The sequence below is a fragment of the Arvicola amphibius genome, chromosome 18 (genome assembly GCF_903992535.2).
Source record: "Arvicola amphibius chromosome 18, mArvAmp1.2, whole genome shotgun sequence".
Taxonomy (NCBI): domain Eukaryota; kingdom Metazoa; phylum Chordata; class Mammalia; order Rodentia; family Cricetidae; genus Arvicola; species Arvicola amphibius.
In genome coordinates, this window is record NC_052064.1 from 31,304,967 (window position 1) to 31,329,342 (window position 24,376).

The following is a 24,376-nucleotide window of genomic DNA, read 5'->3' on the forward strand; positions in this document are numbered from 1 at the left end:
TTTATTTATTCTTTAGTCATTTCATACATGAGTTCAATGTATTTAAAGACTTAAAATAATTAGGTGCATGTACAGGTGTCTGGATGTATGTACATGTGTGCAGGTGCCCTCCAAGGCCGGCAGAGGGTGCTAGATCCCCTGGTGCTGGAATTACAGGAGGCTGTGAGCCACCCATCTTGGGTGCCAGGAACTGAATTCTGGTCCAGTCTAAGAGCTGGGAGTACTCTTAGAGGCCAAGCCGTCTCTCCAGCTCCAAAAATAATGTGCTCAGAGTGTGCTCACATCCAGACTAGTCCTTCATGAACGTAGGCGACCGCTGGATCACAGGCTAAGGGCCATCATAAACTCATGCCCCTTCTCTCAGGGGCCATCAGTTGCCAAAGTGCCTCATTTGGGGTGGGGTCTGAACCCTCACTTCCCTGAGTCCCAGAGTACAGTTTCCTAAGCAATCTTCTCTGAACTCTGGCTCTTGAGATTTTCCTACCTCTTCTTCCATAGCCTCTCCTGAGCCTTGCTGGAAGGGCGGCGATAGAGCTGTCCTTTTAGGGAGGCGCTCCCTCCATAGTTTCTGAGTCTCTCTCTTGGAGAAGTTGTGAGACTCAGTACTGACAGCCATCCACCCCATAGGGAAGCTTCTCTGAGGAGAGGGGAGGTCATATTTATTAGTGTATATTAGCTATATAAAGCGTTGTGTTTATTAACGGATGTATTATTTTTATGAATTTGTCACATCTTTTAACTGTTTCTAAATTGTCCATATGGATTCTTTCAGTTTATCTCTGATTTTAGGAACCACGCGGTAGTGCAAGGCTTCTGTGATTATTCCTGGGCCCTTGTGTGTGTGCACATGTGTGCATGTGTGTGCGCGTGCATGTGTGTGTGTGTGTGCTTGCACATATATGTGAGCTTAAGTTCTTAATATACTTCTGCCTAGAAAGGTTGCACTATTATTGTTTTTTTAAAAAAGATTATTTCCTAAGGTAATTTTCATTTGTATTTCTCTTATTATAAATATTGAAAAACAGTAATATCGGGTACCCAAGAGCTATCAATTATATTACCGGTCATCATAAAATGTAATTGTATTTACTTCAGTAATTTTAAGAGAGCACTGACCTGCTTAAAGTGACACAGACTTTAGGAATCTTAAACATAATTCTTAGCAACAAAGTTGTGCATTGTGTATCGATTTTTCCAGATAAAACTACCTTACAACCCTTAAGCATGATCAGGCTTTATTGGAATATCATCTTTGGGGAAGTCTCTTAAAGCATTTTAATAGGTTAAAATAATGACTTTACAGCTGCTGTATTTACTATACCCCTTGAGGTTAGAGCTAAATTGCCTGTCTACTTTCTACAGTCTTCTTGGAAAGCATCGGATTTACACAAAAGCAACTAAAATCTAGAGAAAAGAGGTTTTTGAAATTTTAAAATTTACATCCGTACATAGTTGTTCATACATGGTTAAAAATGCAAGCCCGTGTGTCTGTATTGACAGAAGTAGTTAAGTAATATGCTCTTACATGGTTCTTAACTTCATGTTCATGAAGAACATGTTTATTGAAAGGACATTGTGATAAACAGATAATACAATCTTGTAATCTTTACAATGATCTCTAGTTGTTTTTAATTTTTTAGACTAATATAAACTCAACATGGTAGATATAATCTATAGTACCAATAATTACATTAAACGTAAGCGGCTAAAACTTCAATTAGAAAGCAGATAGTGACAGAGAAGATGTGATATTATAAATGTAAAGCTAAAAGTAGGGCATAGGAAAACCACAGTGTGCAAAAAGGATATACAGAGGATGGGTGTGGCAGCATTAGCACTGAGGAAGAGATTCCAATTCAAGAAACGCTGGCAGAGCTATTTCATAGTAACACGCAAGTCAGTATATCAACTAGCGTTCACGATTCTAAACCTAATTATAGCGTTTCAAAATCTATGCAGCAGCACTGATAGAATTAAAAAAAGACCAATCCATAGTAGTTGTAGATTATAATACTATGTTCTTTCTAATTGATGAGACAACTCCATTAAAGATCAGTACTCAGTACTGTCAACTAACCTGACTGATAGGGCCATAGAGCCAACATTTCAGGAACATCTGGCATTTTCATCAAAATAGACCAATTAATAGGTCATAAAATAAGTCTCTGGATATAAGTTTAATATTGTGTGGTATCTGTTAGGAGGTATCAACCAGAGAAGACTACTTGGATGTGTGTTCAAACCAATAGAAAGTCTTTATTAGCCTTCCAGAGACTACCCTAGGTGTTCAGGACCTGAGTGCAGTCCCAAGTTTTTCTCAGGATGGGCATTGAAGCACAAAAAATAAATCCTGGGTTGATATATCTCAATTAGCAAGAACAGTTAGCCAAAAACCACAACTACAGAAGCCAGGACGCAAGGTTCGTGTATCTAGGGACTGTCTCAGAACTACTGACTTTGGTGGATTAGGTTGTTGTGCCCATTTTGGCCAGTGTTAACTCCCTGTATACGTGCTGAGTTCCAAGGCCTGAATGGCATTTCCATCACGGTATCAGTTGTGCTAAGATCTGGGGCCTGTTTATGCACACACACACACACACACACACACAATCACACTCACACACACACACCTTAGAGTTTCCTTTTTCTATAATTGTAACCAACATTTGGCAATTTAAAAGAATTTAAATCTTACATACCAAAACAAAAGAAGTCTAAAATACCTAGGAATAAATTTGATTATTGATATTTAAGACCCCAAAACTAAAACAATTTAGTTAAGATAATTTTTAAGGCTCAAATAAACGATGAGATACATGTTTTAGAATCAAAGGATTCAATATTGACAATAGGCCAGCTTTTTCTTTTTCAAATTGGCTTGTAGCTTGAGCACAAATTCAACTAAAATTCTGCCAGATTTTCTATTGAAATTCTTTATTGAAAAAATCTAATTCTTAGATGTATATTAGAATGCAAAGGACCTATGGTAGACAAAATAATCTCTAGAGTAAAAATAAATAAATCTGGAGAGCATACATTGTCTGATACTGGGGCTTCTTACATAGATATAATGGGGACAGATAACTACATCAATGGATACAATAGAGTCCAGACACCAACTCACGCAAACCGCCATTTGTTTTTCCAACCGTGTTGCCGGGGCAACTGAGACAAAGAAGGTCACATGGGGCTCGCTATCAGCTTCTTACACTGTATGTATTGGTGTCAAGGGCAGGGAGATGTGGCTCACTGTGCTCTATAGGAAAGCCAGAGCTAGCACATCAGCGAGTCCATGCGAAGTGTCCCTAGAGTCTCCTTGAATCAGAAAGCTAAAATGCTCCTCTGCGAGTCACTGGCTAGCTGTGTGAAGAACTGCTAATTATTTTCCGTTTGGAAAGGGTTCTCGTAATTGTGACATTCACAACCACAGAAGTTTCTGGGCGCCATTGTTAAGATAAACACCTGGGACAGAAAGTAAAATGTGTAGTTTTTGCTGAAATCTGAGAAAATTCGCTCTTTCCAAGAGGTCACAAATTTGGCTCAAGTCCTGGATGAATATTAAAGCCACAGAGGCTCCTATCTGATGAGGTGCCCTACCGTTGGAATGACCCTAGATATGCAAAGTCATTGCTACATATTTTTCATTCATTCATTCATTCATTCACTCATTCATTGTTTATCCTGTAGCAGTCAATATCAAGCCTAGGATGATAAGCAAGACCTGTATCTCTGCCTCAGCTTTTCACACACAGAAAATGCAGACTAAAATAAATGTCTTCTCATCGTAGAATATAGATTAGTAGTGACTGAGCACTGCAAACTCTCCATTTCTTACAGTCTATGCTAGTGTTAGCCAGTAGAAATACAATGCAAGCCCAAATATAATTCTATATTTTTAATAACCACATTAAAAGGTATAAGGTGGTTTCTGTTGGGTAATATGTTATCTAAATTGATATGTCTAAAATATGATCATTTCAACGTGTGATTAATATTTATTTGTTGGCCTCTTTGCAATGCTAAAGATCCAACCTAGGGCCTTGCATATTCTGGGCAAATACTACACCACTGAGCTATACCCTTCAGTCTCCATATTTTTAGAATTTATTAAAGAATCTTTGTAAGGTTTCGTGTCAAGCTTTTTAAAAGAACAGTCTATGCTTCCTATAGGACTTCTCATGTCAGTTTGGATAAGTCACATTTTAGCTATTCCATAGCCACACATGGGGAATGGCTACCTCATTGATTGTGTACCTGTGTGGATCAACTCCGGTAAGCTACAGGCTGTTCAATTTTAAAGCTGGACTCCAGGGGGAGACCTGATGGTGCTTCTGATGCTAAAGGGAAATCACTGCATCCAGGAAAGAACTTCCATTCTTGTATGACTGCAAGTCCAGGACTTGTGGCCCAATGGCCATCCTTCTGTTGTAGTTGTGTAACTCTCAGAGAGAACCCCGGGGTTTCGCCATATTTATAGACTAATCTACCTAGCCAGTGTGCAGATAGATCCAAGTGGTCTTTGGGCATTGTAAATAATCCCCAGTGTTCAATGATTCCCCCAATAATGATTTTTCAGAAGGCAAAAATATTGCTATTAAAATTTCTCCATAAACATTTGTGAGATGAATGGTGAATGGAATCAATAGCCTACATATTTTTTCCTCTGACGCACAAACAAAATATTTTTAGCTCCGGGTTAATGAGTTCATATTTATTTACATGCTTGTCTCCTGTTTAAAATTCATTTGCATCTTTAACAGAATAATTTCTGTTCTTCTCCCAAGGTCATCATTTCCATTAGGGCCACCCACCCCCATATTTCCAAGACCGCTACTAATTTGCTGTGCCGTGCTGAATTTAAGATTCTGAATGTAGAGCCGCACACCAAGACTGAGCTTCAGCTGTGATGTAGGAAGGGCGTGAGTTGGAACCACTTTGGATTTAGACATTGTATCAACACAACTGTTTATACATCCATCCTCAGGTGGGCTCTCCAGAGACCATCCTTAGGGACTTGCTGTGTGAACAGTACCGAGGGAGAGTCATTTCACACCGAAGCTTGACAGCCACTGTCGTTCACAGAGTGACGTTCTACGTTAGTGCAACTCAGGATTAAATTACAACCTTACCATTTCAATTGGTCCCGTGACCGCAAGAAATACGATTTAAGTGTTTGCTCGCTGTTCACTGCCCTTTCTGGACATTCCATTGTGTGCTATAATTTCCCTTTCAGTAATGTTTCCATCGTATCAGGGAAACTCTTTGATAGGCAGGTTATGAATGATGGGTCGTACCAGAGTCAAGTCGTATTTATCATAAATGAGCTAATGTCTAAAATCAAATTGTCTGGGACCCGGACCGCCTTCTCTCACACTTTCCCCCCGGTCTTCGTAATGTTTGTGACAGTGTCGGGAAAGGTGTACCTCGCCTCTTTCTTTTTCTTCCCTATGAAATCATTCTAAGTGTACTTTAACTCAATCACAGTTCTGCAGAAATCTATTGAACCAGACACAAGTCCCGGAGCTTAGAAAGGGAATCTGGCTCAGTGTCTGCCCTCGCGGAGGTCATAGCCTCTCGCAAGGCAGTGCTGAGAGACAGGCGTAGGAGCCGTACACTAAATGTAATACATAAAGCCAACGAGAAGCAGGAAGAAGCAAGAGTGGGTAAGTGCCTCAGAGAGGAACAGGGAGGCTGGGCTTCAGAGAGAGGGTGGCACTCTGCATAGGTATGAGCCACAGCCAGCTAGAGAGGTAAAGGCATTCCTGCTGGGCTGTCTGGGATGCAAGGAAGATCAGAATTGGAGTCTCTAAGCCAGAATGTACTCTTTCTGCTAACCACATGTCTGTCCATGAACCTGACCTTCAGAGGCACACTGGCCACCATTTTGTTCTTTGTTTGTTTCTCTCTCTCTCTCTCTCTCTCTCTCTCTCTCTCTCTCTCTCTCTCTCTCTCTCTTTCTTTCTTTCTTTCTTTCTTTTTTTCAAACCAGAGATCTCTGTGGTGAAATCTGAAAAGTGATACAGTTCCTTTTCGGGGCCCTTAGGTGCCATTTAATTCACACCAGCAATCACTACATCGGACCCTACCTTTAAAGGATGCCAAAAACAACGTGCTGCTAATTTATTGCCTCATCTATCAAAGCTCTAGAGAGAACCCAGCTCTTGGAATTTAAAGATAGTTGAGACGTTACCGTGATGCTTACCGATTTAATCCCGCCATAAATTAGATGAAATGATGATGTTGCCCGTGGTCACTCCATGCTTGCCCCATCGCCAATCCCTCTCCTGCCTTCCTTAACTCAGAACGAAGTACCCCAAAGCGTTAATGGACATGGGGGGGGGGGTTGCGTATTTTGGTTTCAGTGCGAGCTCACCCTGAAGGATGCATAAGCTTTTATTGGAATAGGGGGAAGGGAGAGATGGAGACTCATATTCATCTCTTGCAAGCCTGTTAATACCTTGCTAAGCAGTTACAAGTGAGGAAAGTGGGGCTCAGATATTAAACAGCTTGTCCACCTCTCTCTGCGAGCAGTTCCCAGAGCCCACACAGACTCACGTCTTCTGACTCTAAACCCAAGGCCCTTTCTGGTGTTACCTCAAACCCCCTGGGAATCCTGGAAGAAGGTCCCCTCGGTATTTTGCAGGGCAAGGCATTATTGCCAGCCTGGGAATGGAACCGGACACCCTGCCCTCCCCCATCACTCGGCCGCCCGTGTATTTGCGTTACCCCTTCAGTCATTATTTGGTGTTCTCTTACAGAAGGCAACAGACTACTGCAACAGAACATCTCCTTAGATGGGAGCCCCAAAGCTATTCATGGACCATCAGAGAGGCCAGATGGTCTACAGTGGTCATCTGGGCAGCCTTGTAACCCAAGCAAGCCTAAGGCAAAAACATCTCCTGTTAAGTCCAATGCCCCCGCAGCTCATCTCGAAATAAAGGCAGATGAGCTGGCCAAGAAAAGAGGTAAAGTGGTTTCTTTTGCACACATGACTCGACATGTTCCGTGCGCACCTAAAAGTGCCAGTATGGTTAGAACTTTCCAGAAAAAAAAAATACCGCTTAGCAAAGAGGATCCTACTTACAGTGGAATTCCTTCTTTATTTTTTTCCCCTATGATCCACTCGGATGGAAAATGGGAAGGCAGATGAGCTCCTTACCATGTCTGTCAAAGGTCTAAGAGAATCAAGGTGGAATTGCATCCCCTTCTCTGCCCCACCGTGGATGGATGCCTGTTTATTTAGCTCGTTCACTTAGGAAGCAGCGTTAGCGCAGGACAGATGAGTGCCCCCCAGACATATGAAGTCCAGGCCTGTGTGGATGAAGATGGATGTAGATCCTGACAGATCTTCCCTGAGAGAGGGTCTTCCCTGTGTGAACTCGGTTCTGTGATAGAACTTTCTGACAATCTAACACTGAAAGGCTTTTTGCTATTTGACACGCAGAATTTCCATTTTCCAAACCTTGGTGTCTTTGACTTGTGACTAGACGTACGAATGAAATGACTAAATCACTTCCTTCCTGATTCCAAGACTCAATAACTCAGTGACTTCTGATTCGGCCTCAGTTGTATTTGATTTCCATGACTTTGGCTTGACACACTAGCTCCGTCTTCTCTAGGGAGATTGCTTTCTTTGACGAAACATACTCTTGATGAGATAAGAGCAGTCTGTTGGCCGTGCATGCTTTCCACCCTGCTGTGGATTGCAGGAAACCCGGGGAGATGGACACATATAGAGATGCTTGCACGCTGTTCCTGTCACTCCAGGCCTGGCTCAGGATGCTGGTTAGGAGCCAGCATACCTGCCACTCTTGCCCCATTCTCTCTAACCCATTTGTACCTCCCCCGTTTGTACCTCCCCCATCTCTCTGTCATTGTCCTGCCCCAAAATCCCTGTTGACTTTGAGCCAACACGGTGGTGCTTACAGAGGGAGCCAGCTGCACAATGGCCTCTATATTGGAAGACAATGAAGTTTATGACACTTCAGGCAGAAGGACAGACAGACAGACCCTACGTGGCACAGCCAGTGTTCCTCTGAGAAGACATTCTCGAGGGCCAGACAAACCATTCCCTTTAGCAATGTTTTTCCTCTAGAAAACAAAAGCCAGCTCTCTGTGGGGTGGGTGGCTTGCCTCGTTTTTTTCTTTTAGCTCATAAATAAAAGATAAAGGGGTCCCTGCTGATCATCTTTTTCTTGGCGTCAATTTTAGGCCCAAATATTGAGAAATCTGTGAAGGATTTGCAGCGTTGCACAGTTTCCCTGACTCGGTACCGCGTCATGATCAAGGAGGAAGTGGACAGTTCCGTGAAGAAGATCAAAGCCGCTTTCGCTGAGTTACATAACTGGTGAGTAAAAAGCCGACCCACATCCATAAATTCCCAGCATCCGGGCTGTTCCTGTGGCCTCTAAAAAGCATCAGATGGAAAAGGTGGTTTATTTAATGCATAAACATCACAGGACAGCTCTCTGGCTGACTCTTTTTAAAGTTCTGCAGGCAGGAAAATAGATCTTGGAAATGAGAAAGAAAAGGTATTTAAATAAGAACTCTGATAGCCATCACAATTCACTGGAGTTTGAAGCTGACCTAATAGAGTATCAGGGCTAGGAACTAAAGCTTATGGGATGTGCTTACGTGGCGTTGACATCCGTGAAAAGCTAATCACATGAGGGATGTTTGAAAAAGCAAAAATATTCCCATCGTTATCGGCAAATTCCCCTAGTAAAAAGAAACATCTTCTCGAGTAAACTTAGTGATAGAGCTCCCCTCTTGACGTGGGCTGTGGTGGCTGCATCCCTGTAACAAAAGCAACCCAAGGAAGGAAAGATGTATTTTGACACACAGTCTGAGGGCGCCATAGCAGGAGTTCATGACTACAGCACGGGATCTAGAAGCAGCTGGCCGCCTTGTGTTTGGGAAGCAGTCGGTGGGTGTTGCTCCCCAACTTGCTTCATCTTTTTCTTTATATTCAGCCCAGGACTCCAGCACACCGACCACAGATAAAGCGGGCCCACAGATAAATCGGGCCTTCCCACCTCGGTTAATCTTGGAAATCTCTCACAGGTGTGCCTGGAAGCTTGCCTCCTCAGCCACTCTGAATCCTGTCAGGTTGACCAATCACAGTGCTACTCTCAGGACTGCCCAGCTCACTGTTCTGTACCAAACAAACATGCTTGCTTTCTTTAAAAAAAAAAAAAAAAAAAAAAAAAAAGTTCCCTGGTGTGGTTTAGGTGTTGCCCTTCCCTCCCTTCAGCTGGTTTTACTGAAAAAAAAAAAATGTCTCTCTGAGCCCTGGACGTTTAGTTATGGACAGAATTGGAGTGAGGTATTTATCATTACATAGAATGCTTTTACCATGGGAGAAAAATCTTCTCAGTGTGCCACTTAAGACTCTTTCCATTTCAAATGAGAAAAGACACACTAAACACAAAAGAGAATCTTGTGCTGATGCATCCAGAAATATTCCAGAAACTTCATTCAGGTAAATCTACTTCTAAGTCAAATTGTATTATCCCACTATCTGGAGCCGGCCATTCTCCTCCTTCCTCACTTCCTCCCTCCATCTCTCTCGTGCAGGATCTCCCACCGTTTCCCTCTTCTGCTTATTTCTTACTTCATTCTTAGACAGACACCTCTATGGCAGCCGTTTCTTGGCTTCCCCCTAAGCCTTAACCCCTAAGGCTAAGTAGTTCCAGCAAAAAAAAAAAAACAAAAAAAAACAAAAAACAAAAAACAAAAAAAAAAAAAAACAAAAACAAAAAAAACGGCAGTGGCTTTTTGGTCAAAAGCATTGGCTGCTTTGGTCCTGTGTAAGTCTCTATATAACACCCAACTACAGCAAGAGAAACGGTCTTCCCACTATCTATTCCAAGTCAAATGCTTCTCGTAGAGTTGACAGCGGGGTCAGTCCCAGCTCAACCTCATAAGCTGAAAGTTAAAGAGCTACAGTTATTCAGATCAAACTGTAGGCACTCGCACCAAAAGAAACCACCCAACCACGGCAGCCAGGTTCATGGAAGTCATCCCCATCTCTCCTTGACCTCTCCTGGTGCTACAGTTGGTTGCATTTTCTGCATAATTTTCTGCGCCATGTCCTTGCTTTGACACTGCTGTGCTTTTTAGCAGAAGCTGTGGCGTTGTAAAAACTAAGGATTAAGCTCCACACTAGCTCGATCTAAAATTCATGAGTTTTAAGCCATCCGCTACCTACACGATCCCGAGGGTGCGGGAGACGCGAGGAACTTGATGTGAAGTCTTCTTGGGTCACCGCTCAGTCCCTTACAGGTCTTCTGAGATGAGCAGCCCTTTTTACCTTCACGTGGAACTTTCCTCTTGACCAGACTGTAGCTAAGTTGTCCAAAGCAACTCCCAGGACGCATGTGAGCACTTAAATACGGCAAAGGTGCTGTCCTATTGAAGATCAGACTTCTCAGTGATTTCTAGTTAGGACTTTTCCAATCTCTCCTTAAGTCAGTTGCCCCATTGCTTGTAAGTCCAAGTGTCTAGAGCCAGAGGCAGCAGGGCTATCTGGAAAAGGACAACGAGTAAATTTATTAAGCTTTCCAGACATATGGTCACTCAGCTCTGCTCTTGTGAAAGCAACCTTGGACAATGCAGAAAGACATTGGGTCAACGTTGGCTCCTGGGGTCTGCAGCTTGGCAGCCTCGGTCTTGGGGGATTGGTCCTAGGCCTGGAGGGAAGTTCTGCACCCTATCCATGTGGGTGCCACTGTAGAGTAAGTACTTCCTCCAAGGGCCCCTCATGATACCTTGCATCTGAGTGACTCGGGCTCTGGCTTACCCAGTGTAGCGGTGACCACTAACCCCCCCCCCACCCCCCCGCCTCCAGATGCTATGACTGCTTTCTCTTTACTTAATTTTGTGTGTTCGTAGAAGGAAGAGCACAGGGATCACGAGACATCTGGAGGTTTACAGCAGGCTTGAGTTTCTTTCACTCCTCAAATGGTGAAAGTGTGGGCCAGGAAAGCCAGTGCCCATGGAAGCAATGTGCGGTTTCTCTGCTCTCCATTCCCCCTTTGCTCTTTAACCTGGTGGGGAGACGGGGCCTGAATGAGCCTTGCCACGCTAAAAAGTCACCCACGGGACAAAAGGACGCTTCCTTCCAGACCCAAGAAGGAAGTGTGTAGTTCAGCCATTCGCTATTCGTGGTGGCTACTGAGTAAGCACCAACACTCCTTTTCTGACCTCACCCTTAATAAAAATGATCCCACAGCAATTGTGAGCTAACTTAACAATCAAATCAAATTACTGCGTAAGCATAACCGTTTGCGTGCGTCTCTGCCAAGAGAAAACCTTTGCTTCTGTTCCAGATAAGACCTGGGCCCAGCCAGCACAGTGACATACTAAGACAGAGCCTCCTTTGTCTCCCGAGTGGGGAGGGGGAGGATGAATTTTGGGAATTGTGGTACTCAGAAATACCAGGCTACAGAAGACTCGGGAAAAAAGTTTCCCTCCTGATGGCTAAATCATGTACCACAGGCAACAGAGGGAGCTGTGTGCCTGGCTCTACCAGTTTAAATGCAGGCAAAGCTTGGGCTCTATCCAATGAGGTTTATAGATACGGAACACATGGGTCGCATCCTTTGGTTTTCTGAAAAAAATTATTCGTTCTGAAACAGTACTTAAGTCACGTGATCCTCGGTGGCGTGAGTCAGTGAGCGCCATTCTTAGGTCCTCCCTCCGGTCCTTATTTGGATCACCCAGTCCTCCTAACTCCCAAGTACTCAATAGGAGGCATTGTGTGTCCTTCAGAAATAAATGAATAAAAGCATACACTTAATGTAAAACATTAAAAAAAAATTTCACTTTGCCACCAATTGCCAACTTGAGGACACAAATTCTGCTTGAGGACAGTCTCCCAACGATCGTGATGGAGTTCGTGGGAACAGCGATTTCAAGAAGTTAGAAGAAAGTATGTGGCTGGTCATCCACCAGCCTTACCGAGGACACACCAGGGCTAAGCAAGCTGGGCATTGATCCTTCCCAAGCAGGCCGTGAAGAACGCTTGCTCAATACAGTTAACTGAAGAAAACCACATTGGCATTTCACCGGAACCCTGCCCCATGTGACTAACTGGCCATACGTGGGACTTTCCCATCTTCTCAGAACGAACCAGGGATCTGAGCAAGTAACCAAGATATGACATGATCCTCTCCCGCCGCGCCTGAACAGAAGATAAACTTGGCAACAGGAGCATAAAAATAATATCAGGAACTAACGCGAAACAGCTGGCTTCGTCTCTGCCCGACTGGCCCTCCTGCCACAGCTGGGAAATATTCATCCTTTGGAATCGTTGCTGCCAGATTTAATTGTTCTGTGAGCAGCCTGGCCTAGCTTCTCATCACAGAGCCGGCGTGTGTGTGTGTCCAAGTTGATTGCGAAGGCTTAAAATGAGCAATAAAACATGAAATTGAAAAAACATCCAGGAAGTATAATAATACTCGATATTTCTGCCATATGCTGAGAGAGAAAGCATCCCCAAAATAGAGCTATAAAAAAATCCTGTTAGGTGTTATTGTCAATTTAACATCTAATTAAGAGCACTCCTAAAGAAGATGGAAGCTGGTGGGGAGCCAGCAAAGTCGTGGCAGGGTTGGTGGGGGTGGTGATGACCTTGTGGAGATGATGGAGGGGGCAATAGTTTTAAGCGATTTTATTTTAAATAAAAATGGGCAGTTAGAGCACTCATTCTGTAACACAGGACCACACTGGCCCTGTGTCCTGTGTCTTGTTTTCCTGAAATAGGGCTGTATTCATTACCTTTCTCCTAGCTGTGGCCAGATAACACAAGAAGCACTTTAGGGAATGAATGATTTGTTTAGTTCACAGTAAAGAAGAAACACATCCCTCCTAGAGGGAAAGGCCCAGGGGCAAGACCATGAAGAGGCTGGTCACCTGTGCAATCAGGAAGTGAAGAGCTGACCAGAAGTAGGCTAAGCTGTAAAACCTCAAGGCCCACCCCTAGTGACCTGCTTCCCCCCACGAGGCTCTGCCTCCGAAAGTTTCACAACCTCCCAAAATGGTGCCCACCAGGGGAGAAACCGAGTATTCCAAACCTATGATCCTATGACGAGCTTTCATGTTTAAACTACAGCAGAAGCGATTTCTCATCCAGGCCAAGCCCGGAGGTGAGATGTGAGTCTCAGCCCTTGCCCACGGCCCCTTCCTCTACCACCTTTCAGGTCATCTCCTCCTCTTTCATACCTATTCCGGGGCTCCCTCCTGTCGCCCCCTCCAGGTCAGAGCTCCTGTGTCTCCATACCCCTCTTTTTCTTTTGATTCATTGACCCTTGCTGGTCTTCCATAGTTCATGACCCCATCCTCGTGAAAATGTGCTCCACACCCAAAGCAACACAATCGCATGCAATAGTCCTCTCTAGATACCCTGTCCCTTAACCAAAGGATGGGTTCTAGTGTGAGAACCCCAAGCTGAAGAACTACCTGTTTTACCAGTCTGCCTGGATCCCCTTACCTGCTCCTGAAGCCTTGGCGGTAGCTAGGCAACGCCTTTCTGCACACATTTTCACCCGAACTGGTAGGATGGCCCTACATACCAGCCAGATATCATCTCTTTGACATTTTAAATCCTGTGTTGTTTTCGGGATGTGAGCTTGAGGAGGCCGCTCCAACGGGGAGTTACCGGTGAGACTTGCACCTCAGAAACACCTGGTCACGGGTGATACCCTATTCCCCATGTTGCTCCTCGGATGCTCAAAGGGTGTAAAATTATTGATATGTACATGCTCTGAGCCACCTAAGTCTGAGGCCAAGTAAGACCGTCCTCCTCCTTCACTTCACGAGTTCTCTTGTTAGTGACCAACGCTCCCTGGCACCAGCTCCAAACACTCACCCTTTCTTTTGTGTGTGTGGTGCCAGGATTTGCTCACAATGCCGAGAATCTGGTTTGTCCGTGCTCCGTAGGTCTTTTGTGGCTCTTCTTGTGCACAGATTAGTAGTTACTGAGAGACAGCGCCTATGAGCTAGTATTTACTTCCCCGTCACACCCTCATGTGTGGAGACTATAGTTTGAAGACTCCTTTACAAAGGTATCACCCCAAAACTTACTTCTGTGGTCCCAGAATTCAGTGTTGTCTTCTCTCTTTTGGGTGGTCTTTTCATTACAACTTGAGTCTGAAGGACTTAAAATCCATCACACGCTGGAATTAGCAGATCCTGCATCTCAGTGAACCTCTATATATTCACAATGGGTACCCTGAAGATGCTAGACTTCACACTTGCAGTGTGGATTGTATTTTTATAGATTTCTCCACCACCATAAAATCCCTACAGAGTTAGAACTAGAAAAATAATTAGCTGTGTCTCCTCTCTCATGACCCGAGTATCCACTTCCTTCATGGCCTTCCTCACCCCCTGATTTGTACCCTTGTGTATTTTCCTATATGTTACACTGTACCCACATGCGCACTAATACATACATGTTCTGGTCAGTGTCTGTGTGTAAGCGGGGACATGCAGCATTTTCCTTCCTGAGCTTGTGTCCTTGCTTGATATTATATATTCTTAATCTAATGCATCCGGCGTGGCTCCGGGGATGAACCTGATTGGGGCAGCAAGGACGTGAAGGAAAACCCAGAGTCAGAGACACAGACAGAAGGCTGGGATCGGGTGGGCGAGAGTCTGACGGAGAAACCCGCAGCGCCCTGGCAGCTGTGTGTTTATTATATAGAACTGAACGGGAGGTGGGGCTATCGCGTACAGAGAGACGAGGAGGCAGGGTTTATGGTTTACACCTAACCCGCAGCGCCCTGGCAGCTCTGTGTGTTTATTAGAACTGAACGGGAGGTGGGGCTATAGCGTACAGAGAGATGAGGAGGCGGGGTTTATGGTTGACACCTGGATCTCAGAGACGGTTTAGCCAATCTAGGTAGGAGCGCTCTCTGTAGGCAAACGGTCTTCGTGCCCTACACATCAGGTGGGAGAGAGCTATGGTGGACATATTCTGCACACACTGTCAGCATCGACACGTGGACCAGAGAGAAAGGCTGTGCCATGTCCCTCTGGGTCTCCCCTCCCGGGAAGAAGGCTTTGCCGTTACTGCATGGGTCTTAGGGGTCTTGGACATGACCGTTTAGTTCATGTCAACATTATCTACATTCGCTCCGATCCTCACTCACTCAGGGCTTCTTCTCCTCCCCCTCCCCGTGCAAGTCCATCCATTTTCCTGCAGATTTTGTGATTTCACTTTTCTTTAGAACTAATAGTATCCACATATATATATGTGACTACTACATATATATAGTAAATATGTGTAATTTTCATTGTTGTTATTGTAGCAAATTCCCCATGCATATTGCTGCTTTATTCACTATAACAAGAAATTGGGACCAGCCTAGTAGGTGTCCATTAATAGATAAGTGGAATCCACGATAGCAAGAAATTTGGACCAAGCTAGTGCCCCTCACCGGATAACAAGGTAATGAAAACTTGTTTGTATGGGTTTAAATCCAGCTGGTTCCCTTTTGGGTCTTGTGACAGTTGGAAGTCACTGGAGAGAGTGAGTCCGAAGCAGGTGTTGTCAATGTCTCTCACGGGTCTCAGTGTCTCCTCTCCGGCAGACGGTCGGCCTCGCAATATCATTGACTGTCAGAGTGACAGGGAGGGCATGTGACCAGTCTCTGGTAGCACAAGTGAGACCAGGGGCGCTGCTAACCAGCCAAGGATGCGTGGGATGGTCTCTCTGCCCGTCTTCCTTTTTTCCCATGCTCCTACAGCAAGGGCATCTTCAGTCTAAGATGTCGGTAGTACCGAGAATTCCCTATGGGAAGAGAATGCAGCACGTTGAGGGAAAGACAGACTCTATAACACTGTATATAACTTGGGGGCACCCCATCCTCCAAGGACAGTAACAGGGATACGAGAAGGGGGATTTTCTTCGCCGTTGCTTTCAAACCACAAAGCCTTCCCTTTTCAATCAGTGGTAGAAAAAAAGATTTTTTTTTCCATACTGCCTGAAACATAACCCTTCCAGCTACGCGTTTTAAAGGTCAAATTACATTTTTACCTCCTTGAGATCAGAAAAAACAATTACACTGTAGTATAGGAAATTGAAGGTTTTGCTTTGGGGGGGGGGGTCTGTTTTTCATTATAGAATTCAGCTCAGTCCTTAGAAGGAAATGGAAAAATTAAGAGCTGGAGGTTGTAGCTAATGACAGGCAGGCCCTTTCATTAGCGATTCTGTCTCTACCGGAGTCCTTTTCTCATTTTACAATAAAGCCAAATATCACAGCGGGGACCAGGATTAGGATGGAGATCCGAGGCATGTTAAGATAAGTACGATAGGGAATTGTTTCATTAAGCGCCTCTTTGGGGGTATTCTTCCTTGGCTTCGGGCAGGCAGCAATGTTACTCGGTATTCCCAGGTATACATGGCTCATGTCCAGTCTCTCTGATGCAGGGGTGCACTCAGGTAAGCAAGCCCTTGTTCTGTTCACACCGGAGGGAAACAGAAGGTGTTTTTGGATAGCTAATGATGCTGCGGTCGTTGAACAAATCCTTGGTCCTTTACTTACCGTCTCTTAATTAAGAGAATCGTTAGCATTAAAGGGTTCCATATATACTTTGGTAGACATGACACATTGTTGGTCTTTTTAAAGAGACAACCCTAGAATTTGATCTGTGGTCCCAGAGCAGATGGCAGCAGAAGTAGATGTGGCTTTGAGTTCAGTCACTCGAAGGATCTTGACATGAACGTGGGGAATGGGTAGGAATCCCATTTGTAAAGCCAGCAAGGCCAAAAGAGTGAGCCTTGACAGGGTGCGCATCAGAGTCTCGGCTCCTGGTGTAGAGTAATCCTACAGTCACAGAATGATGCTTTTCCACGTCCCTTCCAATAAGATATATTTATCGCGGGGTTGCTAGCACGGGGATGACCCGAGGAGGGTTTTCAGCCCTTCCGCACCACTACATAATGATCGCGCAAGGCTTTCAATTCCCTGTTTAATTATAAGAAGCGTGTGAAACTCCAGCTAGATTTGCCAGCTTTTTGCCTAAACACAGAACGAAGAGCAGGAGCGGGATGTCAGGATATGTGATTTTCAGTTTTCGCTTTTGCTTTTTTTTAAAAAAAAAAATCAAAATCAGAAGTTTGACTTATGCTTTTATTTTTAAAATGTAATAGAAGGCTTCTGTGGCCTTTCTGCTCTGGAAGGGAATGCAATCTTCTGAACGATCAAAACCTGCCGAACCAGGCTTCCTCGGGAATCCCTTTCTTTCGCATCAGATGGTTTCTCTCGGTGCCCACCTGTTTGTGCTGCGCACAAGACACTGTACAAAGGAAATTAAATAAACCTGTTCCTTCCCACACACACAACAGTCCATATTATCTGAGAATATTAAAAGAACACCGCATGAGAGTTAGCCCATACTTGCAAAGGACACAAGGAGATAATAAGAAAAGAGGCTAATAAATATATTTATGCCTCAAGAGAGCCATATGGATGGGTTCTGTTGCCGTCTAGCTGACAAATGGCCCAAAATGACTCCTTCTCCTCACTCTGCACGAGTGTAATCAACAGGAGTGGGCTCCGGGATTCATCCGGAAACCGTGAAAAAGGCAAATGCCACACAATGCGGAGAAACTCAAGGTGCCTGCCACTTTGCAACCATGGCATGTCCCTGTGGTCCCGTGCTCCTCCAGACCCCGCCTCGTTTGTAAATATATGTCACTCTCAATAGGTGCAGCTCGCTCTGTGGAGGTGGAGATCTCTCATTTTCCATTTTCTTTCCTTCCTCGGGTTTTTCCTCTACATTAGATGTTTCCCCAGGGCCACTACTGGGACTGAATGAGTCAGTTGAAGGAAGAGCAGGCTGATAAATACAAAAAGTACCAAACTGGCCTTTTGGGTTCAGGTATGGTCACAGAAAATTATCATAAACAGAATCTCATATTAATAGCCTCCTTGGGCCCTGTGTGTGGATTACCGCTATACATTACGTCAGCTATGTGCACGCACGAGGGGTCCTAAAATTGGCTTCATGTCCACTGCAGGCTTCTTTGCAGAGCAGATACCCCATGAGAGCCGGGAACTCGGCATTGCTCCTGAGTTTGCTGTGACATCCAAAAATATATCTGCATCTGTTCAGCAGATGAAGGCTGCCCATCAGCCTGCTGGTCATGTGGCACTTCTGAAAAGAAGCTCATGTTTTACGTCTTAGAATGAAAACAGAAGGGGAAATTAAGCAAAGTGTTCTGTCTACATACCCCTGTTGGGTCTGATATTTCTAAGAATTTATAATACACCCAGACGGTGATGGCACACGTCTTTAATTCCAGCACTCGGAGGCTGAGACAGGCAAGTCTCTGTGAATTTGAGGCCAGCCCAGTCTACAGAGCTAGTTCTAGGACAGCCAAGACTACACAAAGAAACCCCTGTCAAAATAAAAAGAAATAAAAGAAATGAAAAACAAAAATAAGAAAGAAAATGATTTATAATACAGTGCATTTCTGTAGGAAAACTAAGATGCATTTCTTAAGTGTTATCATGGATAGCAAATGGATTATAATACTTAAAGAGAACTATTCTATGTTATAATTTGAGAATGGGTCATGGAGTTTGTTGTTGCTGCTTTGGGGGGCTGTTGTTTATTTTTAACCTGTGAGGCTGGCAGGGCACAGGAGTCAGGAGTTACTCTGGACGTGAGCAGGAGTAATAGAATTCCTTCCATGCATACAGCTTTATTTCAGTGGCTGTAAACTCTTGACTCTTACCAGGCCATATTCTAATAAAAGTCCCACTTCCCAAGGTTTATTAAGCACTTATTAGGAAGCCCGTGGTGTGGAGTTAGACAGAACGGGGTTTGGATTTCATTTCCTGTATTCTAGCTCAGAAGCCGATTGAGTTTCTTGCATCTGCTCAGCTATGAAACCAAGATACAGTTAACTGCTTGCTGTGGGTTGTGTGAATATTCTCATGTAAGTCTGTAAGCGTGTCAGATCATTCTAGAAAAGTACTAGCCTGCTCCATGGCGGGTGTTCACTTAAGTCTTTCTTTTTTTTCTAGCATAGCATTTCGGAACATTCTTTTCTTCTACCAAGAGATATTAGCAGGAAGTTATTTCTCAGCTCTTCTTAATTAAAAAGGTTGTCTCATAAGATATGCTATAATCATATTATTCCCCCAAGATCCTCTCTACCTCCCTACCCACCTCATTTCATGTTCTGTTTTCCCTTTCTTGTTCCCTGACTCTCTCACAAAAAAAAGAAAGAAAATCAAAACAAACAAGAAACTAACAAGACAAAAAGTGGACCAAATATTTTTTTTAAAAAGTGGCGTTCATTTTGTGTTGGCCGTTTACTCCTGAGCATGCGCCCTGCCCTGAAGTCTGGTTGATCTACCCAGTGACTTCGCTTCCCCATCAGGTATCACTTGTAAATAGCTTCTTGGTTGGGGTGGGACTTTGTGTCCACTCCCCCTTCTCATTGCTGGGATTTTTTTTCTGGTTTGAACCTATGAGGACCTTGTGTGTGTTGTCACAGTCTCTGCGAGTTCATGTGTGTGTTAGTCTTGCTGGGTCTGGAAGATTCCGTTGCCTTCTTACCCTCCAGCTTTGTGGGTGTTTAGAAAGTGCTGGATCTCGGGGATGAGCTGTGAGCAGCTCGCCACAACTTTACTGTTCTGTGGGTAGAGAGAGGGAGTGGAATGAAGGAACTCCCGATTCTGAGTGGCTGCATCTGCCACCGAGACAGTTTGGACAGTTTACTCTCACTTCATGTCTTGCTATGTCCCTCTCTATCTCTCTCTATCTCTCTATCTCTCTCTCCCTCCCCCTCCTCTCCCCCCTCTCCCTCTCCCTCTCCCTCTTCCTCTCCCCCTCTCCCCCTCTCCATCTCCCTCTCCCTCTCTCTCTCCCCTTCTCTCCCCCTCTCCCCCTCTCCCTCTCCCTCCCCCTCCCCTCCCCTTCCCCCTCTCCCTCTCCCTGTCTCTCTCCCCCTCTTCCTCTCCCCCTCTCCCCCTCTTTCTCTCCCTTCCCCCTCTCCCTCTCCCCCTCCCCCTCTCCCTCTCTCTCTCCCCCTCCCTCTCTCCCTCCCCCTCCCCCTCTCTCCCTCTCCCCCTCCCTCCCTCTCTCTCTCTCTCTCTTTCTCTCCCTCTCCCTCTCCCTCTCTCTCTTTCTCTCCCTCTCCCTCTCCCCCTCTCCCCCTCTTCCTCTCCCGCTCTCCCTCTCCCTCTCCCTCCCCCTCCCTCTCCCTCTCTTCCTCTCCCCCTCTCCCTGTCTCTCTCCCCGTCTTCCTCTCCCCCTCTCCCTCTCTTCCTCTCCCTCTCCCCCCCCCTCTCCCCCCTCTCTTTCCCTCTCTCCCTCCCTCTCTCCCTCTCTCCCTCTCTCCCCCTCCCTCTCCCTCTCCCCCTCTCCCCCTCTCCCTCTCTCCCTCTCCCTCTCCTCTCTCCCTCTCTCCCTCTCTCCCTCTCTCCCTCCCCCTCTCCCTCTCCCTCCCCCTCCCTCTCCCTCTCCGCCGCTCCCCCTCTCCCCCCCCCGCCCCCCCCCCCCCCCCTCTCCCTGTCTCTCTCCCCCTCTTCCTCTCCCCCTCTTCCTCTCCCCCTCTCCCTCTCCCTCTCTTCCTCTCCCTCTCTTCCTCTCCCCCTCTCCCTCTCCCCCTCTCCCTCCCTCCCCTCCTCTCCCTCCCTCTCCCTCTCTCTCTCCCCCTCTCTCTCCCCCTCTCTCAATCTCTCCCTTTCCTCATCTATTCATCCCATCTCAGTGGCGCTTCTCAGACTTGTTTGTGCCTCAGGAGCATCCAAGCCCTTCCCCCAGAGAGTCTGATTCCACCCACATAGGGCCCCAGAATCTGCATTCTGTGAGTTACCCTGAGCCCCCAAGTCTGCTCACCACAGCTGGAGAATACTGAGACAAATACTGAAGGATAGGACAGTTTCTCTCCCTAAAAGGCCATGTCTGGGGGCTGTAGACAGATACACTGAATCCTCTACAGCACGGGATGCAGTGGAGGGGGTGTGTGGATGTGGGGTGGGGTGTGGAGAAGCAAGAGGAAATAAGTCCTGATTGGCTGTTTAGGAAAGGGCTCATCAGGAAGGTGGCCCTTGAATCTTGAAGGAATACTAGAGATTTTCCAGATAAACAAGGGAACAGAAGGAAGCAGAAGTGTGAAAGACCACAGTATATCTGGGAGGACTAAATACTAAATTCTCCCGGCCTCACTCCACAATTCATTGATGAATTGCGAACACATGCTCTCAAATCAGAAAATCGGTCACCATTCATCTGTATGCAAGAGATCTACTTTTGAGAGTTTGGTATTTCTTTTCCTTCCCAGTGTGGAGCTACATAGAGCGGGGCGTTCCTGAGATAATGGTGGCATGTTTGACTGGAGGGTCCCAGTACGCATTTTCTATCCCTCCCCTCTCCATCAAGAGCCAACAGAGCTGTAAGGCCTGCCAGATAGCCAGGGGCAGTAAAGGCCGGGCTGGCTGCCTAGTTAGGTGTGACAGTTCTTCCGAACCACAGCTGTCTCTCACGCTCTCCAGCCCCAGTCACTCATGCTGAACACCCATGATGGCGTCCACAGAGATAAGAGATAATCCCCCCGCCGTGGTTGGCTTCCCAAGAATGTTTGTGGAAGAAGATAGGGCAGGGAGCCTGAGAATCGTTGGCTCTGTTTTGTGCACGAGGCGAAGAACAATTTCTGTCTTATGTTTTATTTCGAAATAGTTGGCTTTACCCTGCTTTTTCTTTTTCATTGTTTTTTAAATGGGCATGTCCTGTGTGGGTTTAAAATCTTTAGAAAGAACCATGTGTCACCTTTGTTCTGTTCAAGGGAAAATATCCATTCTTTCCAGTTATGAACAGAATCCAAGTCGTTGTGAAGTGCAAATAAAATATAGAGTAGAGGACGACAGCCCAGGAATCCCAGCAACGCAACTAAGATCTAAACACATGGAACCCATTAATCTTAATGAGGTCAGGGTTAACCCACTACAGTGGAAGCGGGTAGGAGAGATATTTCTCTACTGGGGTAGACTTCTGGGGACAGAATGGTGTGGGAAGGGAAGAGTGAGCGATAACTTCTACAACCAGCACAAGGTGGAGCAGAGGGGACGGGGTGGCAGGATTCTTAAAGTGAAGAACGGAATTGGGGGTTGGCATCTTGGAAGATGGGGGTGCCACTTGTAGCTAGAGCTGCTACCCCACACCCCCAACCTAGGGATACAGAACCACACATGGTCTTGCTGCTTTTGTAATCCTCGAGCCCAGGAAGTGGCCTCATTGACATCTGCAGTCATTAAGAAGTGGCCGAGCTGAAGTCTCTGACTTATTTTGCTCTGGTTTCAAGAACGATTGGAATATTTGAGTTGGAATGGAAATGTGGCCCATGGGACAAGGGCATGAGGCCTCACATGTAGAGGAAGTTCTGCTCTTCCCTGGTGGGCACAAACCCCTCCTCCGAGGGACGAAGACCCCCTAAGAGGTTGGGCAGCACAGACTCCTCCCTTCAGTACTCAGACTGGTGCAGAACAAAGCAAACTCCCCAGCTCCCCGGGCCATTGGGGAGGCCGCAGGGTCCTGCTGGCCAACCCGGAAACCCCATACTTCCGTCCCCAACAGTAATAAGGAGCAGAGCCCAGAGTTTGGGGGTGGGGTGTGTTCTTAAACTGCTTTCCTTCTCTAATTTAACATCCAAACACGAGAGAGAGAGAGAGAGAGAGAGAGAGAGAGAGAGAGAGAGAGAGAGAGAGAGAGAGAGAGAGAGAGAGATTAAGGCTTATCACTCATTTGCACGCTTGTGCTGTGTGGGACTCAGGGAAGAACTGACCTCTCCCTGAGTGCTCCTTACCAGTCCTCCTCCCCAGCACCACACCTTTCTGCGTCAGCAGGCCAGGATACAGGATCCTTCCACCGCCTGCTCATCCTGCCTGTCCCCTCCCGTGCTCCCAGTCTGTGTCTGCATTGTAGTCAGTGAGTCCTCACTTTATCCATACAACCTTGTCTGGGTTCAGAAGGTGCCCATCAGTCTCTCCTCCCCACAGGCTCCCTAAGGCAAAGTGTCAGAGGCGGTGCCGGCCTGTTTTAACTCTTTGACATCCAGTTCTAGCCGCTGCCCACGTTGGTCGAAGTAGTTCTGTGTGTGATTCTGCTTTTATTCCTCAGTGTTGACCAGCAGGCTCACCACCGCGGTCGTCCCGCAGGTACTTGCCTTCTGTAGCATCTTTACTTCTTAAGAACACAGGCCTGTGTGTCTCATCCAGGCTCCCGGAAGAAGCTGTTTTTCTCATTAATTAAAGGGGAGTCTTCCACAGAGCAGAAAAAGCACAAATAGCCCTCTGCTTCCTTTTACCATGGGTATTAGTTCCCTATAGGAAGAATCCAGACAGTGGGAACGTCTTTACGAATTGACACTTTATCTTTGTGATTAACTGCATAATAAACTATAAAGTTTTCGCCATGGTAATCTCCTCCTTAGACCTTATTGCCTTGGTCATAAAGGCTTTTTTATGGCCACGGGATAAAATTTTATTATCCAAGTGGTTTAGATAAAAGGGGAAGATGAGTTTGGAAGGGTGGAAAGGGACGTCTGAAATGTGTGAGTTTGGCGTGGGGTTTATGGTCATTCTGCTGATGGAGAACGCGCCGGATGCATCTTACGTCTAAGGCAATTAAAGAGTTACGTGTTTCTGTCAAGTACCGGGTATCACTCCCGGAAAGCAAGACCACTCTGCCCTTAGGCTCTTGGATAAATGGAAAAGTGGGCATTTCAGCCGATAGTGCCGCCAACTCCGTGTGTTGGTTCTGTGTCAGTGCCTCAGCCTTTGGTGAATATCATTACAGTTTTATTCCTCGGCTTATATCTTAAGTGACGGGAGACAGTCCACGTCCAAAAGCATATGTATTCTTACCGAGACGCGATTTATATGCAAGCACTATAGTAGACCCACTAAGGAGGCTACATCATTGCTATGCCACAGAAATCTGGGTTTGCTGTTTTCCTTTATAGTTCAGCCATTAGTGAACAATCCATAACACAGTAAGAACATAAAGGTAAGGTTTTAACACCTCAACGAGGGGTTTTTTGAGGCACTGACAGTTAAGCAAAGATTTGAAGAGAGTTCATTAGATGAAGAGAGGAGTTTGGAGAGGAAGCGGGACATCGTCTTTGACGCAGAGTGCCAACACATACCAAGGCTCTGTGGTGGAGACCGAGCAGGGTTCCTGCCACTTGGGGCGTTGGGAGGCTTCAGGAAGATTGTCCCAGATGTCACTGGCCCTGTAACTGATGGGCCTGGCAGAGGCAATACGCACTCAGTACTGGCTAGACCGCCTTGAGGTGGCTACAAGCTGATGTCTACCTGCAGAGGAGAACCTCCAAAGCACAGGTGACCCCTGCTTC

At 45.8% G+C, this 24,376-nt stretch overlaps 1 protein-coding gene across 5 annotated transcripts in view; it reads left to right on the plus strand.

Moving 5' to 3' along the window:
• The window catches only part of Spats2l (spermatogenesis associated serine rich 2 like), a 167,121-nt gene that overhangs the window by 117,326 nt on the left and 25,419 nt on the right, over nucleotides 1-24,376 (plus strand). For 4 of the 5 annotated variants that reach the window (XM_038315408.1, XM_038315409.1, XM_038315410.1 and 1 more), the window contains 2 exons: nucleotides 6,759-6,965; nucleotides 8,212-8,347. In XM_038315408.1, coding sequence (XP_038171336.1) covers nucleotides 6,759-6,965; nucleotides 8,212-8,347 — 343 coding nt within the window. The remainder of the gene's footprint in view (nucleotides 1-6,758; nucleotides 6,966-8,211; nucleotides 8,348-24,376) is intronic. The other variant, XM_038315412.1, reaches the window with a different exon arrangement.